The sequence below is a fragment of the Hevea brasiliensis genome, chromosome 1 (genome assembly GCF_030052815.1).
Source record: "Hevea brasiliensis isolate MT/VB/25A 57/8 chromosome 1, ASM3005281v1, whole genome shotgun sequence".
Classification (NCBI taxonomy): Eukaryota; Viridiplantae; Streptophyta; class Magnoliopsida; order Malpighiales; family Euphorbiaceae; genus Hevea; species Hevea brasiliensis.
Genome location: NC_079493.1, coordinates 122,776,840 through 122,802,992, shown reverse-complemented (window position 1 = coordinate 122,802,992; position 26,153 = coordinate 122,776,840). Strand labels below are relative to the sequence as shown.

The following is a 26,153-nucleotide window of genomic DNA, read 5'->3' as shown; positions in this document are numbered from 1 at the left end:
GCCCAAAAGCTCACCTCCGCATATGTCTGCTAGAAATGAGCAAAGCGCGACTAGGCTTTGATATCATATTAAAAATTTAAGTCCAATCTCAAAATCCAGATGTTAAGATTGTATTGAGATTAAAAGTCTAAGAAGTTATGAAGAGATATCAAGGTCTACAATCAAGCGACTTGGCTCAATATTCATGATGTTCCCTGCTACTACTAACAGGACTTCAGACAGAAGCAGAGACGAGCAATTTTACAAGCACGTAAGTATTTTGTTTCATTTCTTAGTCAGTTCTTGATCAAAAGCAGCAATACAAACAATTACTTGCTTCTTGTTAAAACAAAGAAAAAAGGGGAAAGAAAATAAAATCCTGTCCACTTGATAGGTGCGGCGGCATCCGCCAAAATTTGGGTTACAAAAGCTAACTACTGAGGAACAGAAAGAGCTTTAGGGAAGGCGTCATGGGCACCTATTGAAATAGTCTGCAACTTGCAATCAGTTGATGAGAATAACTGAGCAGCAGATTTGTCTTCCATAGAAGAAATTGCACCAATAATCTGCAGCAATACACGTTCTAGCTCCTCCCCATCTGTCCATTCATGAATTTCTGCCTTAATAAGCATGGGATTTCTGCAAATTAAATCCCAAACAGGGAAATTCTTCCTTGGCATCAGATAATCAGCTTCTGTAAGCCTCAAGCTGGGGCAATAATCACCAACACCATCACCAAGATAGATGATTTTCTTGTTTCCCTCCTTTGCTATGGAAGCCTGGATTCTTTCAATGATGAGACCCTATTGAACAGAAAGCATACATAACCACAAAAATTAGAACTTTAATTCTCACAATTATAAGATTATTAACTCAAGATTATAATGTTAAATACATGGACCCATATGCTGTGAATGGTGGGGTCACTTCGAACACAAGTTAACAAGATCCAAACATGTCCAGATATGTCAAAATCAGAGTCTTAGATAAGAAACCACATATATATATGTGTTCCAGAAATTCTGAATCCAATTTACCAATCTACTCTACATGAACTTTTCTTTGCATAAAACATGTGGGTCTTGCGTGTATCCAGCTCATTGTATTTTAGTTAAATATCTAGAATTCTCAGGAGAGATTCAACAATTAATTAAGGAAATTAATTAATGATAAAATAAATTATATACCTTGCACATATTTGGTGGGCAGCGGCTGCAACCATGGGAAGATTGAGTGAAATCATGGTAAGGAAAGATCCTTAACCTCCCTTCTTCATCAACAAATCCAGGGTTTGTGTTGATTTCTGAGAAGTAATCCCTCAATCCAAGATGCTTCAAGATTGTCTCAATAAAGAACATATTTGCATCACTTACAATCCTCAACTCACACCTGAAAATAAAACAAACATGTAATTAGCATCATAATTAGTTAACTAATTTCTCCATCTACATAACCATGCATAATACAGGAAATGTGCATACCCTAAAGCATGAGCTGATTTAATTGCGGGGACAATCCGAGGGTGAATAGGGGTGCGTTTCAAGACCCCAACAATGTCATCAATGGTTTTTCCCTGAGAATGAAGCTCTTCCATCAGCCTGTCCTGCAATTTCCAGAGGCAAAAAGGGAAAGGAAAAACAATAGTTGGTTAATTGAAAGGACAAAAGGACAAAATGAAGCCATTAAAAGAAAAACGACATTACAAAACATGCGACAAAAATATAAAATACATACCATGAGAGAGTTCCAAGGCATGGTAGGGAGAAGTTGATTGAACAAATCTGTAAAACCCAATTCATCAATGACCCAGTTATCGCTATCAACATCAATGATGGTCTTGTCGAAATCAAAAACCACCACAATTCCAGCCATTGCAGGTTACTGAAAGAAAAATGCAAGAAAAAGCAGGCAAGAAATTTGCTGTGTTTAACAAGTTCTTGGGGTTGTCAGGACAAAGGAGAGAAACAAAGGGTATTTATATGAGGAAAAAGGAAGCATTTTTATTTGGATGCCATTGGAATATTACGTGAAGAGGTTTCTGCGGCAAGGAAGTGGCTTTGGATTTCGGTGGGAGAACCGCGGGAATAAGGGAATATTCTTGGGGAATGAAATTCACCTGCCAACCTTTCAAAATTCAAAGTACTTTTGTTTGCGGAAATTCATTATCAATTTAAAACGGAAAAAAAAAAATAAATTAAATTTTGAATTAAATAAGTCTTTATTTTTTTTCTAATTAAGATTAAATAAATAATTATTTCATAAAATATTATTTTTTTAATATAAAATTTTTAAATTTTAAATATTAAAAATTATTTATTATTTTTAATTAAAATAAAAATAAAAAATAAAATAGATAATAAATAAAAATCATTTAATATTAAAATTATTATTTTTAATATTTATTTTTTAAAAAATAAAGAAAATAATATTTTTAATTTTTTTAAAAGAAAATTTATTTAGTGTTAATTAAAAAACTTGATTTTTGGTATATTTGGTCCTTGAATAAAAGTACATATTCTCATTTTTTTTTAATTTAAAACATAAATATACAAGATTTTATATATTTAATATATTTTATTTTAAATTTATGATAGACCAAATCTAAGTAAAAATAAATTTCTTTACTTTATGAAAGCGATTAATTTAAGTTATAATAGAAAAATTAAAACGACAGGGGTTGATTGTGCAATATGTGGTGCCAATGAAGATGAGATGCATGTTTTCTTTTAATGCCCTTTTGCACAAGAATATTGGAATTGTTTTGGCCTGATTGTAAGTTTCCAACAATGCTCGTCTTTAAGTGATTTTTTGGAATATATTGTTCCATCGTTTGGATGGTGAGATAATAGGGCTAAGTGTGTTCCATCTTATGGAATATGTGGTACCGTAGAAATCTATTGCTTCGATAAGGAAAGAGTAGTGTGGCCCAAGAGCTTGTTACTTTGGCATTGAATTACCTTTGGAAATGGGAACGAGCATAGAAGTTTTCTGAAATGACACATGTTGTGCAACAAGAATGTAGGGTGAGATGGAATAAGCTAGTTGTTGATCGACTTAAGTGCAACCTAAATGCTTCAGTCGCTTTTGATTTTGGTAAAACTTCATTTGGTGCACTATTCGAGATGCTAATGGGTCTTTTGTGTCAAACTTCTCTAATTTCTTTGGTTCAATCCATGATCCAAGCATGGCTGAAGTTCTTGGCCTGCGTGAAACATTATTTTAATTAGGCAATAATAATTTCCTGTGGGGTAATCTAGAGATGGATTCAAAGGTGGTTGTAAATGCAGTTAGTTCCTTTGAAGAAAATATGTTTGAATTTGGCCATATTATTCGTGATTGTAAGCTCCTTCTTTTATATGTTAGTCCCAAGGTTTGGTCTGAGCCTCCAAGCTCTCTTTATAATATTTTGTTTTCCGATATTACTTAAGATTTTTTTTTCACTTAAAATGTTAGATCCTAGGAATAAGTGTATTGGGATGGCCTGTTGGCCTTGATTATAGTTTAAACCTCATTCGTTAAATTTTTATTGTTTTTTTAATAAAATTATAATTTAAAAATACTCAACTCAACTCAATTAAGCCTTTATCTTAAGAATTTAGGATCAGCTATATGGATTCTCTTTTTCCATTCTAAACGATTTTTTGTTAAATCCTCGGAAATATGTAATGCTTCTAGGTCATGTTGTACTACTTTTCTCCAAGTCAATTTAGGCCTACCCCTTTTTTTCTTTCTATCCTCTAACCTAATGTGCTCTACTTGTCTAACTGGAGCCTCAGTATGTTTACACTTCACATGATCAAACTACCTCAATTTCCCTTCTCTCAACTTATCCTCAATTGGCACTATTCCTACATTTTCTCTAATACTCTCATTACGGACTTTATCTAGTCTAGTATGACCACTCATTCACCTTAACATTCTCATCTCAGCAACTTTTATCTTAGACACATATGACTCCTTCAGCGTCCAACGCCCACCACCATATAACATGGCCGGTCGTATGGCTGTACGGTAAAATTTTTCTTTCAACTTATTAGGAATCTTACGATCGCATAAAACTCTCGTGGCACTTCTCCACTTCAACCATCTGACTTTAATCCTATGACTAACATCCTCCTCACATCCCCCTGTTAGTAGTATGCCCTAGAGCATATCATTTAGTATGTATCTTGTACGTGTTTTATTAATAAAAGGCATTTTCACTTTTTCGTTTACATAATATATTTATGTGTAATAGAAAAGGTCCATTGATATTGATCAAGATGGAATCTGTTCCTTTAAGTAAATAGGGATAAAATCCTATGTTCATTTAATTGTTTTTGATATTTTCAAGTTCCTGGCCAGGATAGATAGATTTAATCAGAAAAGAGTTTCTGATGAGAAAATCTTTTTAATCAAGAACTAGAATTAAAAGATAACATAATATTCATAGCAAATGGGGTTTGACATAACCATGACTCCAGCTCGAATTGGGATTTTGTAACAGAGAGATTCTAGTGCATGGTAACATATGATTATAGGTTCATTTAAGGTAAACCTTATTACTAATTGGGTGGCTATGGCATGCTATGCTAGGTGTTAACCATGGTCTATAAGGTGCATAAAATGATTTAAAGAAATCATTTATGGTAAGAAAGAGTTCTGATGATATTAAGAGTTGATATCATGTCTCATTGCCAATTAGTGATGAGCTTAGTAAGTCACATACACAAGTAATCACCAAATTAAATATGATTTATTTAATTAATTAATTAAAGAGTTTAATTGATTAATTAAATAGGTTTGGTTTGCAATTAGATTGCAAAGTCCCTAGCATAGCTTGAAACCAAATCTAGGTTATTGGATGTATAATATAAATTAAATTTATATTTAAAGTATTTAAATATGAATTTAATTAATGAAAAATTAATTAATAGAGATTAATTACTTAATTAATATTTGATATAAATTGATTAGAAGAAGAGAAATAATTATTTTGGGTTGAGAACTCAAAATTAAGACACAGGGGTATTTTGGTCATTTTACAGGGTGACATGTGGCACCATGAGATGGTGACACATGGCACTGCACATAAGCTTGCCATGTGTCTTTTAATCATGTAAAATATTTAAAGTTAAAATTAAATATAGGTTTGACACTTGGCACAATGTGATTGGGTCAATTAAACCTAGAGCCAATCAGAAGGTGACATGTGGCAAGGATTTTAAGTGATGACTTAGCTATATAAGTGTTGTTATGAAAGAGTAAAACGTGTGGGCTACTGTTCTTCTTTGGTGCCGCCACCCAAAGAACATCTCCCCTCTCTTCTTCTTCATCTCTCATCAATTCAAAAAGATTACCAAACAATCTCTTGAATTAAAAGTACTAGAAATTATTTCTAGAGTCCTGTTTACATCTGTAATCTCTCAAAAGGCAAAACTTGATTTTCTAATTCATAGAAAAAGCTTTAGAAGCTGTTCAAGGGCTGTCATAGGTGATCTTGGTGTGGACAAGCTAGAGGGACAACATCTGGTATCCTAAGACGTATCCTAAAGGTGCCAAACATACTGCAGTGCATCAAAAGGTTAGTGCACTTGTTCTTGATCTAATCTAGGGTTCTAATGAATTAATTCGTTAATTATAAAATTTTAAATGGCAAATATAGATCCAAAAATATATTAAAAAAGTTTTAATATGCTGTTTATCATTGAAATCAAATAGATAAAAATGAATCTTGCATGATGCATGTGATCCTAGATGAAAAATTTTGAATTTCAATGATATAAACTTGTGTTTTTCATGCTTCCGCTCCTTCACCCCCATCCACTTGAAGGATTGAGCCGAGATATTTAAAGTGATCACTTTAGGGCAGTACCACTCTATCCAAACTAACTCCTTCCCTATCACCAGTTCGGCCTTCACTAAACTTGCAATACATGTATTCTGTCTTTGTTTTACTTAATTTAAAATCCTTTGACTCTAGAGTACTTCTCCAAAGCTCTAGCTTTCTATTGACTCGTTCTCGTGTCTCATCTATCAAAACTATATCATATGCAAACAAAATTATAATTTAAAAATAATATATAAAAATTAAAATGGATATTTTAATTTAAATTCTTTATTTGATTATTTAGTCTCTCACTTATTATTGCCAATTTTGCTAGTTTCTAGAGGAGAGATTTTCCTCTCTCTCTCTCTCTCTCTCTCTCTCTCTCTCTCTATATATATATATATATATATATATATATATATATTTGGGTATCGACCAATTAATTAATGAGAAATGGAAATTTTCCATTGGAGAAGAAAAAAAATATATAATTTCTCTTTTTTTTTTATGTATGATTTTTTTTTTCTGAAAAGGATATCTTTCATTACTTAAGAAATGACTGGGAACATTCTATCCTCAGCTAATAGATGCACTAATTGGCTGGGGATGTTGGTAATCCAAGTTGGATAGAGCATGCCGCTTCTCACTGAATTAGCTATCCAATTTGCGCATCTATTAGCTGATCTTTTAACATGAGTAATTCTGATCAAAGGATAGTTTGATAGAATACATCGCAAATCATGAATAATAGCCTCAATTTCCCAAGGAGGGGACTCTTAAGGAGATAAAAAAGCCTAAACAAACTGAAGGGCATCTGATTCTATAACACAAGAAGTCCAACCCCTACTGATAGCAAAATCCACTGCTTTCTTGATTGCCCATCCTTCCACTGCTAAAGCAGATAGACTGAAGGAAACTGACGCAAATCCATCTATATACTCTCCTTCGTCATTTCAAGCTAATACCCCCATACCTGTTTCAAAAGAGATATTATCAAAAGATGCATCTACGTTCAGTTTTACTTCCCCAGTAGGGGGAGGTGTCCACACTATTGGATTGCTTTAGTGAATGGTCTGAGGCATAGCCAGAGAATGTCTTTGTGGAACTGTTATAGAGCACAACTCCTCAACTTCATTCTGAGCCCTTTTAAAGGTCTTCTCTGGTTCTGGATCAATGTGTTCAAAAACGGCCTTATTTCTTGCTTTCCAAATATACCAGCTAAGAAGATAAGCCAACCTTAGTTCCATTTGATCTGGATGATTGGCCATCTTTTGGAGATATTGCAGACATAACCATAAAGATTCAAAACCATTAGCATTTGGACTAAACCCCAGTCTTGAGCCAAACCAAGTTGTAGCTGCATAAGGGCATAAGAAAATCAAGTGTTCTACAGATTCAGCTGTTTGATGACATAAGGGGCAAAGAGGAGATGAAGCACTACCACGAGCATACAAATTTACTCTGGTTGCTAAGGAATTAGTACAAGCCCGCCAAATAAAATTTCTGACCTTAGGGGGGACTGGGATGGACGACACCATCTTCCAGAATGAAGGAGGGGGAGATCTAGATGTTGATGGATCATATTGATTCCTTAATCTACTAATACTTTGCAGCTGGTAGTACACTGAGTTGACCGTCAATTCTCCATCCTTCGAGAAATGCCAAATCCTTTTGGGGTCAAGAGGCTGTTGACATAAGGGAATTTTCCTGATTGCTACACACTCTTCTAGAGTAAAGGATGCATAAGTCCCACTGTTTTGTGCTTGCATTAATTAAGTCTGCTACATAAAGAACTAGGCTATCAGGTGGTCGTTGATTTCAAATTCTGAATTCTGACAATGAAGGAACCCATGGCTCTTGCCAAACATTGATAAAGGAGGGGCCAGTAATGTGCCATCGTAATCCTATCTTCAAAGCTTCCCTTCCCACTAACACACTCCTCCATCCCCATGAAGCATTGCCACTAACTTTAGCTTCCATAAAGTTAGAGTATGGAAAATATATACTCTTTAGGATACGAGCATATAGAGAATTAGGGAACTGAATGAGTTTCCATGCCTGTTTTGTTAATAAGGCTTCATTAAAAATACTAAGCTCTTTGAACTCCATACCTCCCTCTTTTTTACTCTTGATAAGATTCTTCCAATTAATCCAATGAAAATTGGATTTATCAACTGAGTGCCTCCACCAAAATCTTACTGCCAGCTGATGAAGCTCTCGAATTATACTTAAGGGAAGCTTGAAAACTTGCATAATGAAATTTGGGATAGCCTAAACTACTGCCTTTATCAACACTTCTTTCCCTGCTTGTGAAAGAAATTTGCTCTTCCACCCTTGAAGTTTGCTGCATATTCGGTCTTTGAGAAAAGTTAAGGCATGGCTTTTTGATCTTCCCCATGAAGTTGGAAGCCCTAAATATTTAGAAAAGGCAGCAGAGTTTTGAAAACCCAAAATCTGGGCTATCTGATGCTGAATATGTGGCTCTGTATTGCTGCTAAACATAATGTCTGACTTTGTTGCATTGATTTTTTGCCCTGATACTAGACTATAAGCGTCCAGAATCTGCTTTAACTGAGTTGCTTTCTCTATTGTGGCTAGCCCAAACAACACTGTATTATCAGCAAAAAGAAGGTGAGAGATAGGGGGGCAGTGCTTCTTGATCTTGTACCCTTTAATCTGATTTTGGTCCAAGGCCTACACAATAAGTCTTGAAAGAACATCTGAGATCATAAGGAAGAGATAAGGTGATATTGGGTCACCTTGGTGCAACCCTCTAGATGGCTAAAAAAATGGAGAAGGCTCTCCATTAATCATCACAGAGTATTCCACCATTGAGACACAGTGAAAAATCCAGTTCACCCATTGCTCACAAAACCCCATTTGACGCATGACAGCCACTAGGAAATTCCAATCCACGCTGTCATATGCCTTGTAGATATATGCTTTAATTGTCATGATCCCTATTCTCCCTTTTCTTCTTAATTTTAAGCCATGGAAAGCTTCATGAGCGATATATATATTATCCTGGATACTTCGATGGGGAACAAAAGCTGACTGTGCTGGGGATATGAGATCCCTTAACCAGGGTTTCAAGCAGTTGGCCAAGACCTTTGAGATAATTTTGTAAGCATAGTTACAAAGACTAATGGGTCTGTAGTCGGAGAAAGACTGTGGGTTGTTATTCTTCGGGATGATAACAATATTAGTGGCATTCAGGTGGCGAGGAAGAACACTATTCTGATAAAAATCCTGCACCAATCTTACCACTTCCACTTTGACCGTGTCCCAATATTTTTGAAAAAACAAACCTTGGAACCCATCAAGGTTAGGGGCTTTATAAGCGCCCAAAGAAAACACTGCTATCTTTATTTCCTTCTCCATAATATATTTTTTTTTTTTATGTATGATTAATGTATATATAATAGGAAAATTTTATGATGACTTTATTTTTAACAAAACAAACATCTAAAAATAAAATATTCAAAAAATTAAAATTATATAATATATATTATCATGGGATTAATGAATATTAAACCCTTATTCATATTAAACACTTATTTATTAATATCTGATATAATTATATATCAAATATTAGCAAGAATATTGTGGCACCGAATCTTTTAAGTTGTGGAAGCATCTGTGACAAGACAATACAATACAAGTTTGGATTATTTTTCATGTGATTAAAACATTCCAGAATATATTATCCAAATATTCCTATCCCCCAATCCAAGTGATGAAGTGACAAATATATATATATATATATATATATATATATATATATATATAAATGTGCAAAGACTCCAGTTAAACAAGTAGAGCATATTGGGTTAGATGATAGAAAAAATAAAAAGGGTAGACCTAAACTGATTTGGAGGAGAGTAGTACAACATGACCTATAAGCATTACACATTTTCGAGAATTTAAGCCAAAATTGTTTAGAGTAGAGAAAGAGAATTCATATACCGACCCCAATAAATTTTTGGGATAAAAGCTTAGTTAAATTGAGTTGATTATATATGTGAATGTGTTTGCCCGCATCATGGTTTCTTGATGATTTGTTTGCTTAGGCAAATGCCAATCTTTTGGGTATGCAATTATTTAAGGGTGAGAGAATCCCATATGTTTTCCCTATCTTCTTGTTAGAAATGCTTTTCTCATAAAAGAATATAACACTGCCGCCAGCACCACCATTAATATATCGCAACTTGGGGTCAATTAATCCACAGAATTTCACTAGCCGACACCCTCAATTTCTTGGTGTGCCAATGGCATGCAATCGATATACGTGTGCTTAATTAATTAGTATAGTTTTTCTTTTATAATGGATGTTTATCATAAGCTGATGCATGCACCAACATGGTCCATAGTTTAACCTAATCTTCTTGTATTCTGCTACCCCTAAGCATTTTAAGCTAATGTAGAACCATTGGGATTTTTCTTTAAATGGTTAAAGAGAAAGAAGATAATAATTAAAGATCCACTACTCTCTCCACCATATTCCAAGAGAAAGACAAAGATAGCTAAACATCTTTGCTTTCTCTTGTTGGATACGTGATGATATTGTCAGGAAAAATAAAATTTGTAGCAGTAGTAGCTTGGTGGTTGAAAATACACATCACACACATGGTGCCCCCATCGTGAGTCTGTCTGTGTATTGCTTGCTCAATTGGCTTCACGCAATTTCAATATCATGTTTGCTTTTTATACTTTTGAAAGTTGGTGGTGGTTTCTCTTTTGTGCCTTTCAGCTTTTCGGTGGATTTCCCGATTTTTCTCCCCTTTTCTTCTTTTCTCTAGAAATTGACATATTCACCTCACCATCTGGAACCTCTCCGACTCATTTCATCATCATAATAATAAAGCTCAGTTTGATAAGTTTTTTTTTTTCGTCAATTTTTGATACAGTAATTAGCCAGTGTCTGCATCTTTTCCAACCCGACAAACTCAAGTTCAGGATGATTCATCGTATTATGATGCAAGTTTCTATACGAGTATTGATGGTAGGTTGCAGTATTCGACTTTAAATATCATTCATGCTGTTAACTCAATGTGTCAACATATGCACAATCCTCTATAGTCTCATTGGCACTTGGTCAAACGACTAGGTTACATTCATGGCACAGCTTGGTGGCCTAGAAAAGGTTGAGTTGGGTTCACGTGTGGAAGGGTTAAATCTCGGGCTGGGCACTTGCAGCCTGCATTACCTAGTGGAGTCCTTTCCTTCCACTCTTTACCTTCCCCCACAAATTTTATCATTCATTCTTTATCTACACCTTTCTTTACTTCCTTTTCTTTTACCCTTTGTTTGTATCCTTAATTGTACTTGGAGAAATATTAAATAAAAAAATGGTGAAAAAAATAAAATTTAATTTACTTTATATTATCAACATAATCTTTTTATTCTTCTTTATTTTATTATTTGCTAAGCCTAATTGGACTTTTAGAGATTTGCACCAATTTTGAAGTTGACCCAATAACTATGAAAATATTACAACTCTAGTTTCAGCCCAGGGCTTGTGCTGAGCAATAACCAAATCTTTAGCTCCCTAATGTGAGTGCTCACTGCTTGGCTGTGCCATAAATAGTAAACTGTGGACGCTACACGTTATGGGTTTGTTTCCGGTCTAATTGGGTCAATATAATGGAGTAATGTGATTGAGATTGGATTTGGTTAAGTGGTTAAGTGCAACTCATTACTTGTGCACTTATCACTACAATGGCCCTGTATTATGAATCCTAGTGGGGTTCAATCAACCCTAAACAATAATGATGGGCCTAAAAGGAAACATGGGTTAGGGGGGTTGACTAGGCCAGGCCTGAACATGGTTAGTGCCATTGGGTCCCATGCAAAGCAAAAGTGCAAGGAGTAGTAAATGTACATGTGGATGTGGGAGGCAAGCAATCAAGTAAACTGGTGCCAGTGAACCTATTGGTTCACTTTAAGAGTCTTTCACAAAAAGTCCTAACTGAAAAAATTAACTCAACAAGGAAAATCACTACTAGATTTAGAGGCAATAGCTCACCTATTTTTGGGTCCAAGAATTCCCAGATATGAGATGGACCCATTGCTTTTCTTGACAACCCATCATCCATAGGCTGACCCACCTCCTTATCCCATCAAGGTATAAGCATTCTGATCCAAACATCCTCCATTTCTTTCTCAAATAGAGGAAAATCTACAGTTTTAGTGTTTATTATTAATAATATTTTTTGATATAATTAAATTCGATTGAAATCTAAATTTAAATTCGAAACATCACATTTTTTAAGATCACTCCAATACAAATATTTCATTCGCTCATTAGAGACAATTTATTCATTTTGATTTAATTATGGGTTATCTTTTATAATTATTTTTTAAATATTATAAATATGATATTTTCTCATCGTTAATTTAATTTTTTTAATATATAAATAATATATAACATATTTAAAATTTTGAAATAATTATAAAACTATAAGCAAAGTGGGAAAAGCCATTATTTGATTTTATAATTCACCCGTTTATGGCCTCATTACATCACTAATCACTACTTTAATTACCTTATATTTTTTAATTACATCCTCTTTACCTAACCAATAATAAATAACACTCAAACAAGGGTTTAGATGTCAATAAAACCATTATCCACGTCTGTAGTATTATTGTTTACGTAGAATTATAAGATATGGAAACAACAAAATAATATTAATTATTTTTTAAAATACTAAAAAGAAACATCAATTTGAAAAGGGAAGAAAAAGAGACATTAAGTCTACTAGTTCACCTAATTCTAACACTACATTTCCTTGCATGACATCATCCCATTGTCCCGTCTTCTTATTCTTCTTCATGGCATTGCTACCCTAAAAAAATTATTTTTATTTTCTTTGTATAATGAAAATGGAGTCTAGGGCTTGTCAAAACCTCAAATTATTCATTTACAACTTAAGTATAAGAAAACATTCTATTTGTCAACCTTAAAATTATATATTTATTTATTTATTTTTAATAAAATATTAAAAGAGTGAAGATTCAAATAAGAGTCTATCATGTAAGTGATATGTTTTCTGTTATTAGAGTAAGTCAAATTAGACAAACTCTTATATCTTTCTAACGTTGGAAGGAATTTTTTTTTTTTTTTAAATGCTTTCAAATGTCTTAAAAAATGGATAAAAATAAAAGGAACTTGAAATTCCATTATAAAAAAATAAAGAGAAAAATAATATGATAATGTAAAATCCAACAATCTGATCATTAAGATTTCAGTAAGAGCTTGGGACTTAATTTTCATGAGTAAATAAGTGGTTTTTGAAATAAAGAAGATGGGTGATTAATTTGCAACATTCACCTAATTATGTTAATAAAGTTAATTATAATCATTTATAAATAAAATTACTTTTACCATTATTATAGACTTTAAATTGAAATTTCTTTTTACATATAATAAGTTCAAATGATTTAGCAAATTAATAAATAAAAAAATAATTAAACTTTGTAAAAAATTATTAAAACTCTAAATATCTATATAATAATGATTATAAGATTTTGAATTCAAATCTTATATTTATTTGTAATGAAGTTTTTTAAAAGTAATAAGAGGCTTTTTAAGTTTTAAAAATCTTATATTTGTATTTAAAGTTTTATTAAAATAAGATTTTTATTTATTTTCTAACTCATCAAATTTATAGATTAAAAAAGTTTTCGTTTTAAAACCTTCAAATATTTTAAAAACTTTCCATTCCTCTGAATGCTAAAAAAATTATAAAAGAAATAGCAAGAAAAAATTTAAAAAAATATTATTTTATTTTATCTATTTTCAAACAGTTGTAGTGTATTATATATATAAAAAATTCCTTATATATATCATTCAAGATTGAAGATTTAAAAAAATATTTATGAATTTTAAATTTTAATATTAATTACTCCATCCGTCTCATAAAATACTTACTTTTCCTTTTCATATGTCATAAATTATAGGCTATTCTTATTTTTTGAAATTATATTTTATTTATTCACTTATTAATATATCCCTATTTAATATGCGTTTAAAAAATTAAATTTATTCATAGTAATAATAATAATAATTTAGTAATATGAATTTTACATCTAATATAAAATCTCGAATCATCAATCTATTGGGCATACCCATAAAGGACCTCAACCATAGACCAACTTATAAATTTGGATTAATCATTTATTGAACCAACCAAAATTGAGAAACTTATAAATTTGGCTTTGATCTTACCTATGGTAACTCCATACATTGTAAGAATATTTTCTATTACGAAAAATATGAACAAATAAATAATCAATTGTTTAAAGAAAGATAATTTTGATAAGATTAACAAAAAAATTATTATACAATGTTATTAATGCATGAAAACTCACGTAGGATTAGGGGTGAGCAATCGGTTCAAACCGAACCGAATTAAATTATAAAAACTGAACTGTCAATTTTAGAAATTGAATCGAATCGAAATTAGTGAAAATCGAATCGAACCGAACCGCTTTATTTCAGTTCGGTTCGGTTTAAACAATCGGTTTGATTTTTTATTATTTTTTAATTTAAACTTGATTTTCAAGTTATTTGATATAATTTTAACTTTGGTTTGAACATAATAACCATTAGTCAATGAAATTAAACAATTAATATATATAAAATTAAATATAATTCATAAATTTTCCATAAAAAATAAATTAATTCAAAAATCAATTAGTTCGATTTGACTATATAAATCACTATTCGATTCGGTTCGGTTTAATCGATTTTTTTCTCATCAAAATCGAACCGAACTAAAATAATTGAAATTTTTATAAATTAAAATCAAACTGAACCGATTAAATTTTAAAACCGAACCAATTGAACCGAATTGACTCAATTCGATTTAATTTTTCAATTTGAACAGAATTCTGCTCAGTCCCTACATAGGACATTGTATTTTTTTTTTATTTTGCATTAATGTAAAGAATATTAAAAATATTTAATATTAATTAACTATTTTATTGATATTAAAAATACCTATATAGTTATTTAATTGATTTTTATGCTATAAGTTCTTTTATTTTTATAAAAAAAATTAAAATTTTGATCTCTAGTTTGGCCTCTGAATATCTTAATAAATGTGCATTTATAATTATTGAAAAAAATAAAATTTATTATTTTTAATTTTAACTATATTACCATATTTTCGTGTATGAAAAAGTGTAATTATTTTTAATCAAATAAAGAAAATATACTTGATTAATTATATATTTGGGATCACATCTTGTTTGGTGGACATATATGTCACTCACAAAAGCATATCCTAAAACTTTTTTTTTTTTTTATAATCTCTCACCACCGTCCGATCATAGGACTTTACATCCCACGACCGATGTTGATCTCCATGCAAAAAAAAAAAGCCCAAGGGCAATCGTGTAATTCCAGACCAACCCTAACATGTACGTCTACAATGCTTTATCATCACGGACCAATGAAATCACATCCCTCCACATCACAGCCCAATGGAACTCGTCTGTCCAAGTAAACGATAACAACAGCAACGTGACTTTATTACATCCTCAATGATTTCTTTTAAAAAATACAAAAATTAGACGAAAAATTATTTAATATTTTAATATATGTATATTTATATTTAAAAATATTTATATTTTTATATAAAAAATATTATTAATTATTTATGAGTTCCCCTCTGTTCTCTCACAAGAACTCATATGTTTTGGAATTACAGTTTTGCCCTTTTAGAGAAAGAAAAACAATTTCCTTATTTTCGTTTTACTGTAGAGAGAGAAAGATGTAATTTTCATTTTTCATTTTCTTTTATTTTTCCTTTCAGATATAGAGGGAGGAAAAATAAATAAATAAATAAATAATAATAATAATAACACATAGCTCTCTCTGTTTTAATGGTTGATTTATGAAAATCTCTGGTTAAGCAGAAAAGGAATTCCTTTGATGGGTCTTTGTTATAAGCTGAGATGAGATGAGATGCGATCTTTTTGATTGATTGTCGGGACTTAATCTGGACCTTGGATTTGATCGTGTTGAGGGAGAGGGATATAGATAGTCAGAGCGAGCGAGAGAGAGAGAGAGAGAGAGAGAGAGAGAGAATGAACGGTGGCGATGAGGTTGCTGCAGCTCCGTCGGGCCCACCACAGCCTTTGGAGTGGAAATTCTCCCAGGTCTTCGGCGAGCGCACCGCCGGTGAAGAAGTACAAGAAGGTAAATTATCATCCATGTATACTTTTTTCTGTGTAAACCTTATAATTTTTGGTTCATTTGGATCCAGTTGATTTTTTTCGTGTTTGCGGAGTATTAGGGCTTGTTTTTGGGGTTTGGATCCGAAATGGATCGTGGGTCGATGAGAAATTTGTGTTTAGGTTTTCGGTCAATGAGTTCTTTTTTTGTGTTTTATTGTGGGGTTTCTGCTTGTGATTTATACAAGTATAGTGGTATAGATTTGCATATTTAATAGATTGAGGGAAGTTTAGTGTGGAAGTTGGGTATTGTTTCCTTACGGCACATGCAATGGGTAAGTGATACAAGTGGGTCGTTTAAGTCGTGAATGTTCCAATTTTGTGGCTATGGTATGGATCTTAATGATTTCATCGTCCTTCTATAATTGGTGATATGTATTATCGGTTTATGCATTGTTCATAGTTTTGCGAACCAAGCTAATATGGCCTGTTTTACTGAACTGAATATAATGGCAATCCTATTTGCTGCTCTATTTTTTTTTTCTTCTTGATGTTCAAAAGAATAACCACATTTTACATGCTCCTGGGATGTCAAACTCCCTCCCCCCTCCCCTCCCTTTTTAACTTGGTGCATGCTAATCTAAAAATTATTGTTTTCCCCCTATTCATTAACTCGATTGCTATTTGAAGTAGGTCTACAGCTACCATAACACTATTGGAAATAAAACTATGTATGACATGATGTTTGAACTAATGTGTTGATAGCATAAGTGCACGAGTAAGAAAACAATGTGTTCACTTTAAGTGTGCAACATTTTACACATGAGTAGTAACAGTTGTGGTTGCATTCTCTAAAGGGAGTAACTTTTAATCTGCATCAATCAAGAGTACCCGATCTATGCTATTGGTGTGTGGTTTTGAGGAACCTGCAAAATGGAATTTGCAGCTATTGTATTCAATTCCATGAATCAAAAGAAGGAGCTTATCCTAGATGATGAAGTATTCTGAGAAATAAACCAAGCAGAAGATAAGGAAGTGTTTGTTGGTTGAGCAATTTTATGATTTCATGATAGAAAGAATTATTGGACTCAAAATGAAGATGTCAGGATAATTCAAATTTCAAGCAAGGATTGTGTTTTTCTTTCTTCTTTTTTTGTTTTCCTTTTTTTGGGAAAAAGGGAGGGGGAGGGGGGGGGGGGGGGGCGGGGAGGGGGATGGCTGCATTTTTTAAAATTTTATCTAGCATATAAAGGGACATGAAAATTCATAACATTGATTACTGAATTGGATTAAAACCAGTGATAAGCACTGGTAGGAAAAACTAAATGAAATGAGGAGCCAAATGTGCCTTCATCCTGTTATCAGTCAATTGAAGCAGCATTTGGAATGGAAGTTTTGGAATCTGATCAAACCTTATTTGCAAGAATCAGGCTCTCAAGACTTGAAATTGTGCTCTTGTAACTGTGAGATGAATTCTTCAGAATTGCTGATGAGACAGAACAAAAATAAGAATAAAAGTGAAAGTAAGAATGTTTGAAGCTCACTGCAAGCAGTTGGGATTCAAAACTTTTAATTTGAGCTAGTTTAGCAAAAAATTAAGCTAGAAAAATGGAGGTTTCTTAAGGTGCGCTGGAATAACCTAAGGAATTTTGAGGTAGAAGATTGAGTTTTTTGTAATTTAAGCAAGCTAACAAGATTGTTTCTTGATTATGGGGAAGTATATGTTTTGTAAGATTTAAGTTGATCATCTTGTTTCTGAAATCAGATATTCCCAACTCAGAGAAATCCTCACAAGTGTTCCAGCACTTTAGCACAAAGAAGTCTTCTAAGCAATCTTCTTTGGATGGCTAACTTTTGTTGGAAAAGATATTCCTTATTCTACCATGGCTTCAAGTAGTTGCTAGTGGGGGGCACAGGTTCAATGGCTAGGCTCTTTCTATAATTAACTGGTAAAAAGAAGAATATTATTTCTAATTCTACTATAGGCTCAGACGGAATTTATTTAGGGACTCATTGACATACTAAAAGGAATTTTATGATACTCTTGGCTGCTGTTGGTGGTTCTTGGAGCTTTTGTTTTGTCCAAGAAGGATCAAGTTTCTGTGGCTGAAGCACAACCTAGTGTCTAGACCACTGTTCTAAGAGGAGGTTATGAGTTCAAATCCACCCACTTCAACCACAAGGTGACACAGAAAATGGAAAAAAGAAAAAAAGATAGTACAATTACTCTATGTAAATGCTTGCCTAAGCTGTTTGATTGACAGGTATTGCTGCGCTAACATTTACTATCAAGAATAACTTGGAATTTAGGAAAAATGTTGTGCCTGCAATTGGCTAAAGTGTTCAAATTAGTTTTGGCTGATATTCTCTATTTGCAAGGTGCTGTATGCTAGATTATGCACTGATGACATTCCATTATGAGAGCTGTGCATTGATGTCAATGCCTTTTCCATTTGCCTGTCATTAATGAAATTAAGCACTGATATTTTATATGATGTTTCTGTTTCAATTTTGTTTCTTCTTCTCTTGTTGGTTTGTTCCCCTGTTTCCCTTTCTGTTATTGCCACCGTTATCATTCATCAGTTCTGTTGATATCAGCCTGCTAATGATACAAGTAGAACCATCGCTATTAGTTAAACAGCCATATGATTGTCTACTTATATAATTATTTTTCTGACAGCAAGAAACATGTATGTCGTGTGAAGGTGTGAGTTTTCTGCTTTTATTATATATACTTTGAAGATATACTTTCAGAGAATAAAGAACTTTTAAAGTTGAGGTTAATAAGACAGCTAGCAGTGGCAATATAGACAAAGAAGCTATCACAAGTTTAGTGTATAAAAAGTTGCGAAAAGAGAAAAAAAAATGGAAATGGAAGTTTAAGCATGTTTAACAAGATTATATAACAGTATTTGCACCAATGTACAGTGGAATTGAAGGATCTGACAGGATTCCCTGATTTTGTTTCCTTCTGCAGTTGATATTATTTCAGCCATTGAATTTGATAAAAGTGGTGATCACCTTGCCACTGGTGACCGTGGGGGCCGGGTAGTTCTATTTGAGAGGACAGACACAAAGGATGTATGTTCCCCCCCCTCCCCCCCTCCTTTGCAAAGGCTTCATTTGTTCAACTCGTTATGTTATTGCTTATTGTTAATTGATTTATTTTTTGGTTAGTGGCAGCATTGTAATAATTTTTGTTTTGTAATGTGAAGCCTGGCGGATCCAGAAGGGATCTGGAGAGAATGGATTATCCTATTAGTAGACATCCTGAGTTTCGTTATAAAACAGAGTTTCAGAGCCATGAACCTGAGGTATTATTTTCCATTGGTTACTGCTATTCTAATTTCAGATGCATTTACCTTTTGGTTATCACTGTTAGTGTTTTCACTGCTTCTACTTGTGTTTCTTCCAGTTTGACTATCTCAAGAGTTTGGAAATAGAGGAGAAAATAAACAAAATCAGATGGTGCCAAACCGCCAATGGTGCTCTTTTTCTCCTTTCTACAAATGATAAAACCATCAAGTTTTGGAAGGTAGGAATGAGACTATCTTGAAGCATGGTAAAAGCTTTATTTTTTTGTGTTTTTTTATTACTTAGCAGCTCTCTGGCCTGTATATAACTATATATGCTTAATGTGTTGATGAGAGATATGTATACTTGTTTACTAAATGATCTATTTTGAGGTCATCTTAATTGTGGATTAGCTTGTCAAAAGTCTTAATGGTTAAGACTTAAGATGTTTTTTTCCCTCTTTCTTTCCCTTTTAATAAGATTCTTGTGTATTAAGATGACTATGTTTAGGTTAGATTTGGGGGCATGAATTTTTAAAATGAACGCTGTGGTGGTTGTGTCGATGCATTGATTTATAAAACATGATATGTAATTGCTATTTCATAGAAGCATCCATCTCAGTGCCTCTTGGAACTAGTCATTAATTGTTGTAAGGAGGGTAAATTGTTATAGCTTATATTGAAGGCGTATATGTGTAAGAAATTTTTATCCTCTGTACATGAATATTCTTTACCAGTTTCCTTTATTTAAAAGGTGGACTTATGATTACATTATGGTTAAGATGTGTCAAACGATTTCATGTTTCATTTGTTGAGAACTTACCTTTAGGAAATTATTCAGCTACTTAACTTTTTTGGTATTTCTGTCTTCAAATTGCACAGGTCCAAGAAAAGAAGATTAAGAAAATTTCGGACATGAATGTGGACCCTTCAAAAGCTGTAAGTAATGGTAGTGTTGCTAGTTCAAGTAACTCAAATAGTGCTAAACAGTATCTTGCAAATGGAGGTTGGCCAGAGAAGTCATATGGTTGCCCAAGCAATGACTTCACTTTCCCACCTGGGGGCATTTCATCACTACGGTTACCTGTGGTAGTTGTACTCAAACTGATCTTTTCTTTTCCTTGCATCCTTTTGTTCGGGCACTGTTTGAATTTCCTGACTTTCAATTGTTACACCTCAACAAAGCTGCATGTTTTTTAAAGGGTTGCTGTATCCAAGGAATGGTGCTTCTATTGATTATGCAAATTTTTGTGCTATTAGTGTACCACTTTTTTCTATTTGATTTAATGAATGAAATTTATGTTGAATATTTTATCTCCCCTGCCCTCGCATTTTATGCTGTTTTTGTCTACTTTGGGTGATACATTTAGAGACATAATATTATTCTCTCTCGAGTTTTTTGTGCCTCAATATCTTTGAATTTTTAGGATGGACAACCTGGTTGTTTTTGCTCCCTTTTTTTTTTGGTGGGGGGGGGGGGGGTGTTGTCTTTGTATATGGTTTACTTATTTTCTGGATTGCTCATGCTCTCTTTTATTAATTGACTCTTTTTTTATGCTTTGCATAGGTAACGAGCAATGAGACCAGCCTGGTGGCTAGATGTCGAAGGGTATATGCTCATGCACATGATTATCACATCAATTCAATTTCAAATAACAGGTGCCATTTCTCATTTTTCAAGTTATATATATATATATATATATATATATATATATATATATATATATATATATATATATATACATATTTTGATTCTTTGGGTATTTTATGTGATCCTGAAGAGAGTTTGGTATGTTGTCTATATGTTTAGACTTAAAACTTTTCTGTCTTTATTGATGATAGAAATCTGTGATGATTTATTATTAGCCTTGGATTTTGTGGCGTTCCCCCTCCCCTCTTTGAAGCACTCTTTTTCTAGAAGATGCCCATTTTTCCCAAAAAGTTGATTCATAATTTTGTGCTTCTGAAAATCACCAATTGCTAGTGTGTTATATCCATTAATGCCTTAGAAGCTCATTTAATCAGGTGGCTACAGCTGTGGATGGTTTTACTGACTTTCTTTTTGAACCACAGGTTATATCTCAAGCATATTATATTTTCGTTGACACCTAATAATAATCTTTTATTTGTCTTTGGTGTTTATTTATTATTTGGAGCAACATATAATATAGAGCTAAGAGTCATAGGACTTTTTAGCTATTTCTCTTGATTACTTCAATACTGTGGCAAGTTTTACTGGAAATATTTTTATGGACTTAGAAGGTGTAACTTGCTATATCTCTATTGCCTCATCTGTATTGTTGATTTACTAATTTTGCTAAACATCTCTCCTTTCATTCGTTCTAGTGATGGTGAAACATTTATATCAGCTGATGACCTGCGAATCAATCTTTGGAACTTGGAAATTAGCAATCAAAGTTTCAATATTGTTGATGTGAAACCTGCAAATATGGAGGATCTAACAGGTAAGCTTCTTACTCTGTTGTTCAGGGATGTATTGAAACTTGGGCTTCAATTGGGATTGTAGTTGAGAGTCTAAAAAGCTGCCTTTTTTTTTTAAAGCACCATTTTATATGTTTAAAAAAAGCAGTTTGAAAAAAGATGTTTAGTTCTCATGGCTAAAAGTTAAAATATGTCAAACTTTTTAATATCCTCTAAATAACATATTTAAGGATGTGCTTTGTTCAACAGCAGTTCCAAACTTCCATTAGCAATGTCAAATAGGCCATTTATGTATTAGGCCAACCAACATGCCCATAAACAACTTTTCTGATCCTGATTTTGACATGAGATATGGTGTCCATACCTGCCTGCCTTTAAATAATTTCCCTGTTATCCTTTGTCTTCCTTTCTGTAAAATATTTTGGCCTCTTAGTTGAATAACATTTTACCTGGCCTGGTTTTTTCTGTGTATGCCAGTGTTGTGCGTACGCTATTAGGTTTACCCTCTGCATTTACGCTTAAATTATTCCTGGATAAACTAGTGTTAAGTTTCCTCTTTTTGATTGATCAAGTGTTTCTTTCAAGTGGCAAGCATCTGTTCAACGATTTATTGCTTTAGTTATCTACCTAATTTCTTGATCTTTGCAGAGGTTATAACATCTGCAGAATTCCACCCCAACCATTGCAACATGTTGGCATATAGCAGTTCAAGAGGCTCAATCCGACTCATTGATTTACGGCAATCAGCTTTATGCGACTCTCATGCTAAATTGTAAGTAGAAACGAGATGGTTGGGACTGGAAAAAATGAGAAGGCATAAACAGATGCCATTTTGGTTTGGGGCATATTATATGATGGAGGTTTTGTGGGGACAGGCCGTTATGGATCGGTGTTGGAATCAATAAACATTATTTGTGAGGTCGTTTACATCAATACCATGAATGGACTCGATAGTAATATCTATTGGTTGCAGGTTTGAGGAACAGGAGGCACCAGGCTCAAGATCATTTTTTACAGAGATAATTGCTTCAATCTCAGATATTAAATTCGCTAAGGATGGACGACACATACTTAGTCGTGACTACATGACTCTCAAGGTTTGGGCTGCTTTATTTGCAATTCATTTGGATCACATTTGTTGTTGATCATGGAGTCTCATATTTATATGAATATCAGCCTACTATATGGTAGCCAAGTTATATGATTCAAGGAGAAATTAGTGTTGATTTTTAAATTTTTATGATGATAAATAATAACATTGTCTTTTGCCAAGTGGTCATGACCAAAATTACCACCTTGCTTGTAGCCATTTTGGCAAAAGAATTGAAAGAATTGATCTGACTGCTTGCTATTAGATTATTTTAAAATGAAAATTTCTGGATAATGAAGAGAGTTTAGATTTATGATACATGCCATATTAGTGTTGTAACATTGAGATGTGTTGTTAGAGTTGGACTCTTAAGCTGCACATATCTGGTCCTTGCATGAGCATAGTGTTTGTTCATGGCCAGACTAGACTAGGATGGCATTTTGAATATGGTATGACTTTCGGGTATTCCTTCCCATGCATGTTGAATTTTATGATAGTTGTATGCTGGCTCTAGGTCCACACAAGCCCTAGGTCACACGCCTAGGGTGGTTCAAGCAAGGCTCTGTCCTTGAGGCACATGCCTTGTGTTTGCACCTTGGCATTCGTGTTAGTGGGCTTTTTTTCCCTTTGAATGGTACTTTCTATTAGTTTTTTGAGTTTTTATTTTATGCCTGTAATTTGGGTTTAAAACCATTGGATTATACCATCTAAATATCAATGATAATAAAGTAAATGTGATTACATTACATAGAATCAACTCTTGTGAGGTGAATGTCAGAATTTATTGTGGTGTTCTAATCCCAAATCAAAGTTGCCTGTCTTCCAGCGATATTGATTGTTTAGAGTACCAACAAACGTAAGCAAGTTCTTCTCTGTCTGGAGCTACTCTTTTAGATATTGTAGATGAGGAAGAGGGATATAAACAGAAGATGGATGAAAAGAAAGAAGACAGAGAGGATGTAAACTCTAATAAAGGGAAAGAAGAAGAAAATGATATTTAACATGACGATGATAAACATTACTATTGTTTTCTAGGAATGGCTTATAGAGTAGATTTTAGGGTTGTTATTATGATCTTTCTGAGAGCATGTATTTTGGTGGTTGCTTATATATATATATATTACGCAGCTGTGCACATAGTTTTTGCAAGATAATTTTAGTAGTTGATAGTTATCTTTTCTGTTGTATTGATTTACCTTGAAGGTAGGTTGTGTTGGATGATTTCTTTGAACTAAAGTGTGCACATTACTTGTTTTGAACAGTTTCAGTTGTTAATCTTCTTTTTAGTACTCATATTTTGTCAATAATTTTTTAATGCTTTTTTATGCAATTATTTCTAGTTATAAAGTGGCATAATTATACAAGTTTCAGTAAATTTGCTTTTGGATGAAGTGGATCTCTTCTACGTAGCTGTTTAAGGATTCTGTGCACCTTTGGCAACTATGAAGTTCACAAACACTCTATTTTTACAAGATAATGGATTTATGAAGGATTTGTTTGAAATTTTAGGGAGAGTGAGCCATGCGTTGGAGAGAGAGAGAGAGAACTTTGAGACTACCACAAAGTTGAATGGCATGTGGACTTTTTGCTGATTTTAAGCTCTTAATCTTCTTTTGTTTCAGAAAGCTTTTTCTTGTTTGACTTGTGCTCTCAGTTTTCTGTTCTTTTTCTTTTTTTGGGAACCATCACTATACACCCAAGGAATTGATGTTTGCAGACACTTTCTTCTCAGATTCAGTTGGGATCTTAGATTGTTCTTGGTTTCTCATTTTTGTGTTTCCACATTGTTAGTTATGGGACGTCAATATGGATTCGGGTCCAGTTGCAACCTTCCAGGTTCATGAGCATTTAAGACCTAAGGTAAGATTTTTTCCCCCTTGTCAGGCAAAATTGAACATAAAGTCATTTAACTAGGCTGCATTGTACTGATCATAATTTTCTTTGAATGTATCCAGTTGTGTGATTTGTATGAAAATGATTCAATTTTTGATAAGTTCGAGTGTTGTTTGAGTGGTGATGGATTGCGAGTGGCAACAGGATCTTACAGGTCTGCATTTAGTGCCCATATCTTGGTATATCCATGTGTTTTTGTTGAAATGTATCTTAATACTTTTTATGCAAACCCAGCAATCTGTTCCGTGTGTTTGGTTGTGGCCCGGGAAGTGCTGAGGCAACAACTTTGGAAGCCAGCAAAAATCCAATGAGGTACTTGTACATTGATATATTATTATCAATAGGCGAGCTCTAGGATGCTTTATATAATAGCATGGGTAACTTAATGAACTTTTTTGGTTTACCCTGTTAGGAGACAAGTTCAAACCCCTTCAAGGCCTTCCAGATCCCTAAGCAGTATAACACGTGTTGTAAGACGGGGTCAGTGCCATCACTTGCTTGTCCTAAATTCCCCTTCCCCATTGTGTCTCTTTCTATTCTTACAAACCTATTGATCATATTCTTTTATCACATACTCTGGAATCACTAACAGGAGCAGAAAGCCCAGGAGTTGATGCAAATGGAAATTCTTTTGATTTCACTACAAAGTTGCTGCATCTAGCATGGCACCCAACAGAAAATTCAATTGCCTGTGCTGCTGCAAACAGCTTGTACATGTACTATGCATAAAGACGGTCCAACAAGAAATGTATTTGCTTGGTTAACTCTTTTGGGTTGCTGTTGGAGAAGATTTCTTTTCCATTCCCACCAACCATTTAGGTGGAGGCTACACCGATTCCTCACATATCAAATGCCCCTTCAATCTGTAACACATGGTAATATCTATCAAGGTCCGCATGTGGCTGTCGCAGAATCCGCAAGGAACCAACTTGTTTTTATTCCCGGGTGGGCGGCCTTTTTCTTCCCTTTTCTTCCCAACCCTAAAAATTCCTTTTTCTTTTTTCCTTTTTATCTTCTAAAAATAGAAGATTGCGGTTTATGTTCTATAATGTGTTGGGTTGAAGTCAGAAGAAAATGTGATTGTAGCTCTTCAACAAAAACTAAAGGATGTTCAATATTTGCCGCTAGGTCTTAAGGTAAATGTAGTTTTTACTCAAATCTTGGTGGGAAGGAGCTGTTGAAACTTGCAGTGCATTTTTTTATTGATTCTTTGTCATGTTTGAAACTTGATCCATTTAGTCGTAAGATAATTTGTAGGTTTTTTGTTTTTTGGGTTCTCTTTTGTGTTATTGATTCTTTGTCCCTAGGATCACCAACTAGACTTAATTTGCCAGACTTTATTTAGTGAGAAGTTCGATATTTTTTATGTTTTGTAGTTTTCTTTTGCTAAAGCAAATAAATGATTGCATTGAAACCACTTCTCAATATCACAGCATCAAAGTAATTAACTTCACTTGCCTGCTTT

General features: G+C 33.4%; 3 protein-coding genes across 4 annotated transcripts; 1 reads left to right on the top strand and 2 right to left on the bottom strand.

Moving 5' to 3' along the window:
* Positions 1 to 238: 238 nt before the first annotated feature.
* Positions 239 to 2,035, bottom strand: LOC110639055 (inorganic pyrophosphatase 1). The gene is made up of 4 exons (XM_021789838.2): positions 1,714 to 2,035; positions 1,461 to 1,582; positions 1,167 to 1,368; positions 239 to 782 (listed from the first exon to the last, which is right to left on the bottom strand). Exons 1-4 carry the CDS (start codon positions 1,849 to 1,851, stop codon positions 414 to 416), a joined length of 831 nt encoding a protein of 276 aa, XP_021645530.2. The 5' UTR covers positions 1,852 to 2,035; the 3' UTR covers positions 239 to 413.
* Positions 2,036 to 6,849: 4,814 nt separating this feature from the next.
* LOC131169270 (uncharacterized) lies at positions 6,850 to 7,557 on the bottom strand. Its single transcript, XM_058128404.1, has one exon. It carries the CDS (start codon positions 7,555 to 7,557, stop codon positions 6,850 to 6,852), a length of 708 nt encoding a protein of 235 aa, XP_057984387.1.
* An 8,064-nt stretch (positions 7,558 to 15,621) lies between these two features.
* LOC110639075 (serine/threonine protein phosphatase 2A 55 kDa regulatory subunit B beta isoform) lies at positions 15,622 to 25,958 on the top strand. Of its 2 annotated transcripts, none has more exons than XM_058150566.1 (14): positions 15,622 to 15,995; positions 18,948 to 19,051; positions 19,186 to 19,284; positions 19,386 to 19,505; positions 20,146 to 20,352; positions 20,831 to 20,922; positions 21,610 to 21,728; positions 22,354 to 22,477; positions 22,679 to 22,802; positions 24,587 to 24,655; positions 24,751 to 24,842; positions 24,923 to 25,000; positions 25,101 to 25,168; positions 25,281 to 25,958. In XM_058150566.1, the coding sequence occupies exons 1-14, from the start codon at positions 15,884 to 15,886 to the stop codon at positions 25,415 to 25,417; spliced, it is 1,545 nt and encodes a 514-aa protein (XP_058006549.1). In that variant the 5' UTR covers positions 15,622 to 15,883; the 3' UTR covers positions 25,418 to 25,958. The 2 variants fall into 2 exon arrangements, with proteins under 2 accessions (XP_058006549.1, XP_058006545.1); XM_058150562.1 differs by having other exon boundaries at positions 15,623 to 15,995; positions 20,146 to 20,355.
* Positions 25,959 to 26,153: the final 195 nt, after the last annotated feature.

Coding starts and splice junctions, on each gene's coding strand:
- LOC110639075 (XM_058150562.1), top strand. CDS start 15,884: ATGAACGGTGGCGATGAGGTTGCTGCAGCTCCGTCGGGCCCACCACAG. Junction 19,052..19,185: donor AGAGGACAGACACAAAGGAT/GTATGTTCCCCC, acceptor TGTAATGTGAAG/CCTGGCGGATCCAGAAGGGA. Junction 21,729..22,353: donor AAATATGGAGGATCTAACAG/GTAAGCTTCTTA, acceptor TGATCTTTGCAG/AGGTTATAACATCTGCAGAA.
- LOC110639055 (XM_021789838.2), bottom strand. CDS start 1,851: ATGGCTGGAATTGTGGTGGTTTTTGATTTCGACAAGACCATCATTGAT. Junction 1,583..1,713: donor TGCCTTGGAACTCTCTCATG/GTATGTATTTTA, acceptor TGGAAATTGCAG/GACAGGCTGATGGAAGAGCT. Junction 1,369..1,460: donor AAATCAGCTCATGCTTTAGG/GTATGCACATTT, acceptor TTTTATTTTCAG/GTGTGAGTTGAGGATTGTAA.
- LOC131169270 (XM_058128404.1), bottom strand. CDS start 7,557: ATGCAAGCACAAAACAGTGGGACTTATGCATCCTTTACTCTAGAAGAG.